The sequence below is a fragment of the Xenopus tropicalis genome, chromosome 10 (genome assembly GCF_000004195.4).
Source record: "Xenopus tropicalis strain Nigerian chromosome 10, UCB_Xtro_10.0, whole genome shotgun sequence".
NCBI classification, from domain to species: Eukaryota; Metazoa; Chordata; class Amphibia; order Anura; family Pipidae; genus Xenopus; species Xenopus tropicalis.
The window spans coordinates 39,489,742-39,502,563 of NC_030686.2; the positions used below are offsets into that span (position 1 = coordinate 39,489,742).

Consider the following 12,822-nt stretch of genomic DNA (forward strand, 5'->3'; position numbering starts at 1 on the left):
AACTGACTCGAATTTCCCCTTTAAAGCCTAGAAACCTAGAGGGTCACATACTTACAACTCACACCAATACGTCACTTTGGAATATTTTTCTCAATAATTAAATGAACTAGTATCATCTTTTTGAATCATTTGTTTAATCGAGTTCTCATGAACTCATTTTTATGACTTGCGTGAAAACCAGATGATGTTTTAGGTAATATATATGCAAAACATTGATAATTCAGAAGGGCTGACGAACGTCTAAGCACCACTGCGCACGTACAAGCACTGCCACGGGATAAAATGTATGATTGGACAATCTGTTCATATGCGACTGGTGCAGATACTATTGTGCCATGGATATCAAAATTTTGGTTATCTAATGGTTGTGAACATTTTGGCCCTCAGGTTGTTGACTACTGAGCATGCTCAGTTCTTTTCAACTCAGATGCCCTCCAGTCTGGCATCCAAGGAAGAGATGGCATTTGCCATTTCCATATAAGCTCTGCTGTTGCTGTCTGCTCCTATTTTTGTTTCCTAACCTCCTCTTCTCACCTTAAGCTGGCTATACACGCACCAATACGATATTTGGTGCGTGTATGGTAGACTGACAAGGCGACAGATATTGCAAAAGCCTTGGATATCGGTGGTCTTGTTGATGGGGTGGGACAAATGATTTTTGGCGCCGTTGAAAGCGCCCGAGCAAACACTGCATTTAGGGCTGTATCATCAGATGGGGTAGAATTCCTATTGTTTCTACCTCCATATTTGACGATTCAGCCCAGAACGTTATTGGAGTGCATATGTGCCTTTTGTAGATGGAAATGTCACTGATGATGTGTCAGAGGGAAAATGGCTGCCAAGTGAATGCGACTATTTGTTTTAGGAAAATGTAATGGCGCTGGTGAATGGAGGGATATATGCAGTACAAATGATGCTGTTCGGGTGGGGGGAAATGTCTAGCTGACAGGTCCCCTTTAACAAAGGTACATGATCATAAAATGTCTAAAAATCCTGGTTCAAGTCCCAGTATTCCACATTACTGTTTTTTGGTTTGCAAATATGTCTACAACAGTAACTGGCCACACTCCAAATAAAGTGCAGTGTGTGTATGTAAAGTAATATCTTAGCGTGAGAGGAAGAGAAGGAATGAAAGCAACAACATGTAGAGCAGGAATGAGCACTGTGCAGCTCCCTCTGCTGGACAATTAATGACTAGTTGTGAATGATTGCTATCTCATAAAGAAAAGAAGAATAAAGTGGGAAAGGGGTTATCACTGGTTTAATATCTTTGATACTGTTATTTCCAGGTCAGCTAATCTCACAATCATGGGCCACATCAATACGACTAATTTGAGCCTTATTATTATTATAGCCCTACCTGGCCTATTGTGTCTAATGGATCATTATCACCATTGTCCCACCATCAGGGCATGTATGCCAGGTTAGAGTGTTTAGGGGGTTACAATTGCAGCCCCTCTTCACTTTCTAATCATGGACAGGAACAATAGGAAGGTTGACTGTTCTAGATACCATACAGTAGTGCTGTCATTAAAGAAATCTGTGGATCCAGTTGGCAGAGAGAGTCCATACAAATACTTTAGATACCCGAATACAGCCCATGGGCCTCCAGTTGGCCAGACCTGATAAAGAAGATTGGACAGCATCTGTAGTGAACATTATTTATACATTGTAGGGTATTTAGTTTTCCTGCTGCAATTCTTGCTACTGGTTTTTGACTCCACCATAAAATGAGTGTTTGGATCACTGATGTCATGCCATTTTCTATTGCTTTCTGAATCAATTTGCAGAGGATCTTCGGATATGAAAGTCCTCAGGTTCCCCCTTTGGGAGCAGCCAAACGTCTTTGTCAGTTGTTGTTTTGAGGAACTGACCGGCTCCCAGTTAGCACTGCTAGCCATCAAGTAGTGCTGTAAGTTTATAGACAAGCAAAATACTCCACCCGCTTAAAACAGAAGGTGGAACTTGAATGTAGGATGCATTACAGTCGCTACTGAGTGGGCTGCCGGGGGGCTGTTTGGGATTCTGTGTACTTGAAACGCCAGGGCTTATTTTAAATCCCAGTCAGGAACTACAAGGGTTCCAAAAACAATATAAAGCAAAGCCCTACACACAGTTTTGTAGCACGTCTTTCTTTTAATAATATTTTACATGTTAACCTCTGCAAAAGAAGAGGTTTTTGAAAAAAAAAAGGGGTCTTGGCATGGCCCACATGGACTTAACTCTGACTTCCCTTTTAAGTCAAGACATGAAAATCTAAATGTGTATTTCTCAATGTACAAAATGCTCTTTTTAAAGAGGAAGGATTTCAGTGGGTCAGTTGCAGATCATGACCTGGGTAACAAGTGAAGATGGCCATACATGGGCCAATTTTAGCTGCCGATATCGGTTCTTTAGACAAATTCGGCAGCTTAAATGCCTGTGTATGGGCATCAACGACGGGCCTGCCCGACTGACATCTGGCCTGAAATCGTCCAGATCTTGATTGGCCAGGTTTGACTGAGGACTGCATCAGCTTGTTGATATGGCCCCTGAACTGGCAGTGCCTATGCCCGCTGTTTTAATTTGATAGTTTAGCCCAATATTGAGCACCTATAGGTGTCCATATCAGGAGAAGATGCTCTTGCTTGGGGACCTTGCCAAACGAGCAGATCTTACAGTGTATGGTCAATTTTAAACCCATAATTTATGACTACACAAAGCACAGCTGCATATAACCAAATAAAATACAGTAGGTGCCCAACCTCCTGTGTGTTTGTGTGCTTCACAAATGGGATATATTACATGCAAAGTAATATTTCGATGATACACAAAGCCAATGCCTTAAGCATTCAAAGCCAAATACAGGGCACTAACCCTATACTGTTGGTCTATTGTGTGATTATTATTAATCAGACTGCAAGGAATGGACAAAACACTGTACAATGAAAAAAAACATCATATTGGATAGTGTCTCTGAGCGGCCCACCAATGATGGCTGTGTATTAAGGACAAGTATCAAGAGGAATGCTGCCTGGATCTCAGTGGAAAAGAGGTTCATGGATGCCTCAAAAGGACATTTTCCCATGGAGAAAGTTCAAACGTTGCAGCTTCTCTTCTCACCTCTTCTTCTTTGTTTCCTTCTTCTGCTTCTTTCCAAGTGTGACTGGTGGCATTTTAGGTTTCTTTACCACTTCTGTACTCTTTACTTCTTGGGTATCAGATTCCTGGTAAAGAAAAAAACAGATGAGAGTTTAGGGTTTTTAACGTATATTTACTAATAATCTTTTTAACTCTGAAAGAAAATGTTTGTGTAACTTGGACTTTTCAAAGCCCTCTCTGCAATTTGGCACTTTAAACTGAAGAGCTGAACCCACCATGCTGAAATGTTCTTGACAAAAGGAGACTGAAGGTCCAGCAAAACCTTGATGCTGAAAAACACCCCCCAATTCTTTTACCCCAGTAAACAACACGGGTCAGCAAAAAGCTTCAGTGCCAGCAGACAGGTTCATGTCTGGATTTTTCGGAGAGAGGATGTCGGATACCGAAGAACAGGTTTACACAAAGGATGACAAGAAATCTTGTGTTTCTTTTGATAGAGGACTCAGTGCAGCTTTGCTTAGTTTTTACCTTTCCTTCTGCTTTAAAACATTAATCCAGCATTGGGCTGTGCTTGTTCAGAGTTTAGCCGTTTTCCTTTCAAGGCCAGGGGTGTCAGGTGTTCCAAGTCTTTAAACGGGGAGTCACCATAAGGTTCTATCTCTTTGGACCCCACTTGCAGGAGGAGGTGGATGGTACCGGAGAGACTGAGGTAGGTGGCCACAGTAGATTCAAGAAGAGCTACTCCTTACTCTAGGAGTAAAGGTGGCCATACACGTAGCAATTTTCGATATTTCGTGCAACCGTTGGTCAAAATCTTTTAACCTGGCCGATCGACGAGTTGACCAATATCCGCAGCCTTTTGTGTTATCGGTCACCTCGTCAAGCCTCCATACATGCACCAAATATCGTACGAAATATCATCGGTGCGTGTATGGCCAGCTTAAGTGTCCTTAGGGTTAGGGGTTGAGTAGCAGAGCAGCCAAGGACTCCAACAAGTAAAGTGGGAGGGTTTCTACCCTGGGTATCACCCACAAGTGTAGGAACTCAAGTGATCAGGCTGGAGAATAGAAATCTGCCCGTGTATGGGGCCTGTCGAAAATCAGCCAGATGTCAATCAGGCAAGGTCTGCTGTCCTTGCAATGTTCCACCTTTTACTTCTCAACACAAATATGCAATGAGCTACCAGCCCCTTGCACTCCTTGGTCACCAATTGAAAATACACACACATCTTCCTTACCATTTCCTGGCCCTTGCTTCCAGGGAATATGATGGCCAAAATACAAATCAGTTGGAAGATGGCTCCACAGAAAAGGCCATAGCGAAGCACAGTTTCCAGAAGTCCTGGCTCTGGAATGTCTGGGGCGGACAGATCCAGAGGGTCCGGCATTGTTCAGTCTGTGGGACAGCAAGAGAGTATGTTATAGGACTTGAATACATGAAACTAACTTGTATCTAAATAGTGCTCTATGCAAATGCTCTGCAGCAATGGGCACCGTGACTTGTATAATGTAAAATTCCCATAAAAATGCAGGTATTATACTGCTGATGCATGTCTGCCAAGAGACAAAAGGCGTGGGAGCAGAACAATGCCTCCACTTTCAGGCAATCTTTCCTGGACAAGGATATCACATCACAGAGATACCAGGTAATTATACTGTAAAGTGGAAGAATCACAAAGGAGCCCTGTATGTATGTATATATCACACTATATATTCCTTTGTTCTTTTTATATATCAGTTGCCTGGAACAACACACAACACACACTTAAGTTAATGCAACTGTTGCTGACCCAACTCAAGAATGCAGAGGCAACAGCCTTCATAACCCTGGTGTTGCCGGGTAAAAACAGATGACCAGACGTATGTCTGTAGGTATAATATGGTGTTGGCTGCCTATTTGAAAGGCATTTACATAGGTTTAGCTGGCTATACATAAAAAGATACTCTCTGTGGCAACAAACAAGTGTATCTCTAATGTGCAGTTAGTCCGGGGGCCAACGACTGGATCATAATATGGACCTACGGGGATTAAGCTGGTCAGACATGCACAGATAAAATCGTACAAAACCTAGTTCTATATGATTTTTGAACAGTGTGTGGGCTCCAAATAATTGTCCCCATAATTTTCATACCATGGAAATCGGTCGTTAGAACATTTCGGTCCGCTAACGAAAAAAATCTACGCATGTATTGTGTATTGGACGATATCCTTGGGGGGCCTACAATGGAAATCACTTTCGTATGATTGGTGCCTGCCAACTATTTCATGTTCAGAACATCCTCCCATTTGTATTTTAAGGGCTTTATCCTACAATTTCAGTCTGAATGGTAGTTTTAGATCATTGCATTTAAGCGTACGACCGATATCCAAACGTTCGATGGAAGAAGACTAGAATCTGAACATGTATTTTAAACCTGTTTGATGGTGGATTTTTGTTCAGATATTGGTCAGACAGGCAGTCCCAAGGACTCTATACATGGGACAACAAGCTGCTTACTTGGTCTGGAGGTGTCAACTTAATCCGAACCAATGCCCCCCAACTAGCCTCATTAACTTACCTCTTTAGAAACTCCAGAGTCACAAGATGATGCCCATCAACCCCACTAGTGTAATCAGGGCAGGAGCAGTTTGGGAGTGAAGACTCTAGGGGGGGATTCATTTACAAAAATGCCTTTTATTCTCATTTTAGGGCTCTGGCACACGGGGAGATTAGTCGCACGCGACAAATCTCCCTGTTTGCGGGCGACTAATCTCCCTGGAATGCCATCCCACCGGCGAAAATGTAAATCGCGGTGGGATGGCATACGCGGCGCGACTTCCCTGAAATCGCGGAAGTTGCCTTGAGAGGAAACTTCTGCGATTTCAGGGAAATCGCGCCGCCGCATATGCCATCGCACCAATTCGCTGCTGAAATCCCAAAATGGAGAGCTACTGATCAAAAAGCTAAATCATTAAAAAGCCATAAATACCGTATATACTTGAGTATAAGCCGAAACCCAAAACGTGCTGAAAAAGTCACCCTCGGCTTATACTCGAGTTGGGTGCCGTGGGTCCCTCCAGACTAGCACCCTCTGTCCTTTGTGCTCCCGCCAACGCGACAGCTAGCATGTACCTGTTAGAGCGCTCTTCTGTGCGCCGCAGTAGTGCCTGGGGCAGAGCAAGGCGTGATGAAGTGACGTCACGTGCCCCTGCACTTTAATCCCGGCCTTGTCTTCCAACACAGAGCTACGATACTACTGATGACAAATAGATCCTAATTATATAGTTAATTATAATTGATTGAAGTTAAACACATATCATGTGTTACAAACTTAGTTTACAGTTTTTCTTTTAAATAAATATTTAAAAACATATACCCCACTGATGCCTCAATTAATGTCATTTTATTGGTATTTATTTTGATTATTGAAACTTAGCAGTAGCTGCTTGCATTTCCCACCCTAGGCTTATACTCAAAATAAGTTTTTCCAGTTTTCTTAGGTAAAATTAGGTACCTCGGCTTATACTAAAGTATATACGGTAATAAGAAACAAAACCAGTTCCAAATTGTCCCTATCACTGTCTAACTCATACTAAAAGTTAATTTGAACACGAACAACCTCTTTTTAAATAACCAAGTACCTTTTTGCTACAGAAAGAGTACATTTTTTCCTTTGAGCTTTTTTAGCTCAATCCCACTAGGAGGTGTACATTGCAGCCAGGCCCCCTTAGCTATAAGTTACAGTTATAGGAAAACATTAATATTGACATTCAGCCATAGTTCCAATAACATCTATGCAAGTCAGGCTGGAATTTCATGTAGGCATTCTCCCAAATTATCCCCCCCCCCCCCCCCCCAGCTGGTACTTTTCATTTAACAACTGTTGTTGGTAGCACAGCCCAGACTTCCCACCATGGAAACCACAGCTTTCTACCCCCAAGGGGCATATTGCATCATCCCCATCCTTTCCTATCAGATGCCCCCCTCCATTAAAATTACAGTGCCCCAGAAAGTAAGTTTCAATTGCATTTTACCTCGTACAATTGTCAGTATTTCAGAACTGCACAGAGATCCTTTCTGCTCAGTGTCTGGGTTGAAATGAGGGCTGGGCGTGGCTTTTCATTCTCCCACAGGAAGTGGTCATCACTGTGAGTGACACTCAGAACTGTGCAATAGCAGCCTTAGTCCCGCCCCATCTCTCTGCTCTCAGCCCAGGCAAGCTGTGTGACAGAGCTACTAGCACTTCAGTCAGCGGCTTGCCTGCAGCTCCCATTAACTTGCTGCTGTTCCATATATAACAGAACTGTGCAGTGGTGGCCATGAATGTAAAATGTTCCTCATACAGTATCCATCTGTTTGGCCTGTGTTACATTGGTCAAATGCCCTCAGGTTGGCCTTTGTATTGCCACTATAACAGTCAAGTGGTACATGCCCCCCATTAAAGCAATAACTCTTACAGTATGGTGGGTCCCTCATACTGTCAGCCACAGCTCCCATTTACATTAGACTGAGCAAGATAAGATGTTTCCCTCTGTGTCGAATCCGCTTTTCTTTTAACAACACTCTGTAACCATCTGGGAACTGAGGAGTTTTGAAAATGAAATGTCCCATTCTTGCCTGATACAGATTCCAGCTGCTCTGCAGTTTGGGGGTCTTTGCCTTTTTCTTTTCACATTGGGGCAAATGTTTTCAGTGGGTGACAGGTCTGGACTTCAGGCCGGGGGCCAGTTTAGCACCCAGAATCTTTTACTATGGAACAAAGCTGTTGTAATACGCAAAGAATCCAGTTTGGCATTGTCTTGCTGAAATAATCAAGGCCTTCCCTGAAAAAGACATTGTCTGGGTAGCAGCATTTGTTGCTCCAAAACTTGCATGTATCATTCAGTATTAATGGTGGCTGCCCTGGCTTTTGTACTGTGTTTTGATAACAAGCTTGACAGTCCATATCCTCTTGAGCCCAGAGGACACAGGACAGTTTTCCATGTTGCCTCAGTCAGGGTCAGACTGGGCTGCCGGGACTCCGGGAAAAATCCCGGTGGGCCCCGGCGGCCCAGTCCCGACCCTTGCCGGCGCTCCCCCTACCCGACTGCTCCTGCCCTGATGTGTTAAATTTATGCGCTCAGGGGAGGACGTCGGGTGGGGGGGGGGCCTGAGAGGGGGGGTTAGGGGACCTGGTGGGCCCTTCACCCCCCAGTCTGACCCTGGCCTCAGTCCATCTTAGATGAGCTTGGGCCCAAAAAAGGCAGCATTGGACCATATTTATATATGGTTTCTCAGTAGAACTTTAACTTACATTTGTGGATGCTGCAACGAATTGTGTTTACAGACAGTTGCCCCTGTCCCATGTTATTTAAAACATGTTGCCATGTTGCTGGCATCAAATTCAAAACACTGGTGTAACTATAGAGGAAGCAGACCCTACAGTAGCTGGGGGGAGAGGTGGGATGGACCGCGGAGTCTGCTTCCTCTGTAGATTGGAAGTCAATTTAAAAAATAGCTTAAAAAATCCCCCCTCCCCAGCTGCAATCAGGCCCAGATTTATGGCAAGGCGGTGACACGGGCAGGCAGGACACGGGCACTGGGTGGGATAAAGCACTCAGTGGCTGTGTGCCGGGCCCCTCTGAGGGCCATTGCAGGGGGGCCCGGTGCTGACTTGTTACACCACTGATTCAAAGTGAGCATATGTTTTCCAGAAAACAGTACATTTTCAAAACCTGAAATGTATTTGTACGTACTTAAATATAGTGTATTTATTAAATATATTCTCTTTTAAATTAGATTTTACACAGTGACCCAACATTTTTGGAATGGGGTTGTACTATTGGTTCCTGTATCTGGAGGGCAGGTTCTGTTAGGGGACCTCCCCCGATATAGAGGGTAATTGGATAAGACCATTCTAGTATACTTGGCTATGATCATTGTCAAAATCTGCACCACACTTAAAATAATGTTTAAAATGTACAAATGGCAAATAATAACTTTTTTTTTAAATCAACCACAAACTAAACAGCAGAAGCAAATGAATGTAGTGGACAGTTCAGGGGTTAGCATTGCTGCCTTTGAGTTCTGGGGTCCTAAGTTCAATTCCACCTGGAACATTACCTGTAAAGAGTGGGTATGTTCTCTCTGTGCCTACATAGGCTTTCACCCACATTCCAAAACATAAAGGCAGGTTAATTGTCTCCAAATAAAATTGGTCTTAGCTAGTTAATTTAATAGGTACCTTAGATGACAGCTTCCAGTGGGGCAATGAATAAAGTATATTCTCTGTAAGGCACTGCCAAATATGTTGATGCTAAAAAGGATATTATTTGATTATTTATAATACAATTGTGTGAACAATGAGCTGCTGGCACATAATTTATCGTGAAACATCCCTCATTGTTTGCCTTCAGCAGTCGGAATACTGTGTAAAGGTACTGCAATGAAGGAAATGAAGGTTTCTTGAAGTGATGGAGAGTATCTATACAGTAATACCCAAAGAACCTGCAGAAATTAATTATATTAAGTATCAGCTTAACCTATCTAATGATAAATATTTTATTAATATTTTACTGAGCTGTTCTCTGGATCATCCTCCGATACCTGATCAGCGCAAATGCAAGTGGATCATTACCCCATTCACATCAGCCCCCACCCTTACGCTTTCCTCCTGTCTCCTTGCTACTCAATCTCCTCCTACCAGAGGGGTCTCAGTTATATAAAGTCGTGGGATCTTATAAAGGATCACTCCTGCACCAGTGCTCATTCCAAGCTGGTAGAGTGGGGCAGCTGAGCAACTCAATACCTCTAAATTTCAAATCCAAAAGGGACACAGAGCCAGCAAAGACCCTTAGGCTGTAAAGATTTTCCAAGGAGTACGCCATTGGAGAGAAAGAAGTTCAACTGGGCTGACTGCACAGTTTTTACTGCAACAGAAGGTAAGATGGATGGATCCATATGTAGAAATTGAAGGTTTGTAATGGGATCCATCATCAGCATAGCAAAAACTCTTGCTTATTGCTTTATTATTAGAGACACCATGACTTGAGGGAACCCTAGTACTGATGACTATTTCATAGTGCATGATTCCAAGTTATACTAAGGGAAAGTTAAGCTGGGGTCAGTATGGGGCAGCCCATTTAACACCCATGATCACACTCTGCAATGGGATCCTAACATTGTAGCATGTCTCAGTCATATGTACAAGCATTTCCATGAATGACATTACAGTGGTGACAAGTCCCTCAGGGACTGAATCCTGACATGTATATGAAATGACAAGCGAAGCGGCTAAAGATGAGCCTTTAAGTGACTGCATGATAAGATAAAGCATGGATCATTTCCATAAACAAGCATTAATAAACTCCGCAATTGCTATTGATGCAGACAAATGTTCTAAATCTTTATTCTTGTACTTAGGAAACCTAGCAACAGGAAATCCAAACCCAACTCAGATAAGTTTAGAAGCCCAGGTCTGCAGTTCAGTTTCTATACATTATCTTATTACCTCTGTATCATACAGAGATTCCTATCACAGGCACAGTTAAACTGACAGAGAAGAATATGATTAATGTGCAGACCGGTTTAACATATATGCACTACCACAGTCAAGTGGGACAGTGGCCAAGGTCACCAGAGAAGACTTATCCCCAGATAACCACAAAACTAAGATGCATACAGCTCTGGAAATAAGAAGGCATGCAGCAAACCCTCTTTCTGGGGTATTGTTTCACTTTGTTAAAACCAGGGTGCTAAATCCACCCCTTTATATTCAGTATAGGGCAATCTCCCATGGGATACGTTCTTGACAATATTATTGCTTCTTATGGAGGGGAATTTAGTAAAGCCTAGATGGTGACTTAGATACTCATGTATTGGTCAAGTACCTGTAACCTCATCCCCTTTTTATTTTAGAAGGATGCGAAGAACACTTTGCCTTTTGCTGCTCCATCTGGGGTTGTGTGTCCAGTGTTACATCTTGCATCCAAATTACAGGTATGGGTATATGAATATATTTCAAAAGATATATGAGATAGCAAGGTAAAATGTGACTTCACTACATAGAAATAAAGGTGCAGTCTAGATCCCCGAGAGTTGTTGTGTCCATCTCTGTAGGCCAATAGGTAAGTGAACTTTGCTCATAGCATGGGTATAAAAATAAGAATACGTGGCCATTCTATTGTAAGCAGTAAATAACCATTCAACCCTGAAGCTCACCACAATTGGCATTTAGAGTGGAGTCCCCACTGAGGACAGGATGTACAAGCCAAGAGTTTGGGACCTGTTGTCTAGAAGCAATACAGAGATTAAAATAGGTGTGGAGAACTGAGGGATACAGTGGCAATGACTTGGTGGGCTAGAAAAATGACAGGTCCAGAACATGTTAAAATCACTAATATAAAATGTAATATATATTATTACATATAGAATTATATATGCATGAAATGCAGGACACAGGGGAAACCTGCTGCACTGGAATTTTTTTGCTTGGGGGGTTTTATGGAAGTATCTCTAGATGTAAAACAAAACCCAGTTTTTCATGAATGCCTCGTTACCTGCAAAATGCTTTTAGTGAAGGAGGTTAATTTTATGTGTGGATGGTGACTGAGCTGTAAATATGCTCGCCTATGAGAGTCTACTGATACAGCAGATATAGCAAGACAAACTGTCCCTAATAATGGAACAAACTGACACCCGCTGTTTAATGGATTTCTTCCTTTTCCTGCAGTTCTAACCAGACACCAGGTGACCTTAATATTGAGACTCTTGAGCCCTTGCAGAGCCAAGACTGGACATCTTTGGATGAAAAAAAGGAAGAATATGTCAGGGGACTGTCTGAAAACAGGTTAGTAGTATGGAAAATATATGACAAAACTAGTACTGCACAGAGTAGACAACTAGCTGCCATAATTATGCACGCTTTATTCCAGGGTGGAACGGCATGTGGATGCCATATTCACTAACACATATAGGAAATTCCTGGGGCAGATTTCAGCCAGGAGGTACCTGCAGAACATGATAGGAAAAACCCTGGGGTAAGTATGAAGTCATGCCCAGTGTTGCTTTCTAGGATTTGTATTCATTTTACCAGAGCTATTCTCTAAATAAAGGCAGGATACGCAGAAAAAGGCAGACCCTGAAGGCGGTGCTCATAGTGACAGGATCCAGGGGGAAGAACTGATCACCCTACTGAGTGACAGGCGAGTATCTATAGAGCTGCTCTGTTGGGGAATTTGTGGCACTTAAAGATTAGATGACAGCAGGGTAACAACGTAAATTTACTTGAATATCTGTAAATAAGTATTAGAGTGTATGTGATAACCTGCCTAATAGGAGATGCTTGGGTTCCTGTTGAGTTCACTTGCACAGCACCCCCATAAAATAGCATTTCAAACACAATTTTCTGTATCTACAGCGGGATTCCAGATTGGAGGGCAGAAGAGTACCGTGGAACACGGCTATGAGTATCCAGGATGATCCGTAATCTAGATCAACATCACACGCTCAGTGCAGAACAGGTTAATTCCGTGCCAACAAAACAGACTGCAATGGACACATATGTGATAAAGAATTGGCTGCCATGATTTCTGACTTGGTATTAAAATATAGGGTAGTTGTTATAATACTGTTCCCTGTTCAGATGCAATTGTTTTTGCTTGTAATGCAGGTGTTTCAATGGGACAGTTGTACAGTTATTTCATAAAATAAAAGGTTTTAGTGAATTGTGTCTGGTTCTAGTCATTTTTATCAACAGAGGTTCTTACCCCCCCCCCCCCCAC

At 42.6% G+C, this 12,822-nt stretch overlaps 2 protein-coding genes across 5 annotated transcripts; one reads left to right on the forward strand and one right to left on the reverse strand.

The window, feature by feature from the left end:
- Positions 1-2,116: 2,116 nt before the first annotated feature.
- Positions 2,117-7,204, reverse strand: manbal (mannosidase, beta A, lysosomal-like). Of its 3 annotated transcripts, none has more exons than XM_012952920.3 (4): positions 7,096-7,188; positions 6,194-6,314; positions 4,319-4,476; positions 2,117-3,206 (listed from the first exon to the last, which is right to left on the reverse strand). In XM_012952920.3, exons 3-4 carry the CDS (start codon positions 4,466-4,468, stop codon positions 3,099-3,101), a joined length of 258 nt encoding a protein of 85 aa, XP_012808374.1. In that variant the 5' UTR covers positions 4,469-4,476; positions 6,194-6,314; positions 7,096-7,188; the 3' UTR covers positions 2,117-3,098. The 3 variants fall into 3 exon arrangements, with proteins under 3 accessions (XP_012808374.1, XP_002932895.1, XP_002932894.1); XM_002932849.5 differs by having other exon boundaries at positions 6,194-6,317; XM_002932848.5 differs by lacking the exon at positions 6,194-6,314 and having other exon boundaries at positions 7,096-7,204.
- Positions 7,205-8,223: 1,019 nt separating this feature from the next.
- On the forward strand, positions 8,224-12,765 carry ghrh (growth hormone releasing hormone). Of its 2 annotated transcripts, XM_002932850.4 has the most exons (6): positions 8,224-9,981; positions 10,958-11,038; positions 11,772-11,888; positions 11,974-12,078; positions 12,154-12,243; positions 12,459-12,765. In XM_002932850.4, the coding sequence occupies exons 2-6, from the start codon at positions 10,962-10,964 to the stop codon at positions 12,505-12,507; spliced, it is 438 nt and encodes a 145-aa protein (XP_002932896.1). In that variant the 5' UTR covers positions 8,224-9,981; positions 10,958-10,961; the 3' UTR covers positions 12,508-12,765. The 2 variants fall into 2 exon arrangements, with proteins under 2 accessions (XP_002932896.1, XP_012808403.1); XM_012952949.2 differs by lacking the exon at positions 8,224-9,981 and having other exon boundaries at positions 9,988-11,038.
- Positions 12,766-12,822: the final 57 nt, after the last annotated feature.

What these genes read in the sequence shown, in the direction of transcription:
- manbal (XM_002932848.5), bottom strand. Translation starts at nt 4,468, where the DNA reads ATGCCGGACCCTCTGGATCTGTCCGCCCCAGACATTCCAGAGCCAGGA. An exon ending in GAAGCAAGGGCCAGGAAATG is followed by an intron (nt 3,207 to 4,318) that starts GTAAGGAAGATG and finishes TTTCTTTACCAG; the next exon opens with GAATCTGATACCCAAGAAGT.
- ghrh (XM_002932850.4), top strand. Translation starts at nt 10,962, where the DNA reads ATGCGAAGAACACTTTGCCTTTTGCTGCTCCATCTGGGGTTGTGTGTC. An exon ending in ATCTTGCATCCAAATTACAG is followed by an intron (nt 11,039 to 11,771) that starts GTATGGGTATAT and finishes CTTTTCCTGCAG; the next exon opens with TTCTAACCAGACACCAGGTG. An exon ending in AGGGGACTGTCTGAAAACAG is followed by an intron (nt 11,889 to 11,973) that starts GTTAGTAGTATG and finishes GCTTTATTCCAG; the next exon opens with GGTGGAACGGCATGTGGATG.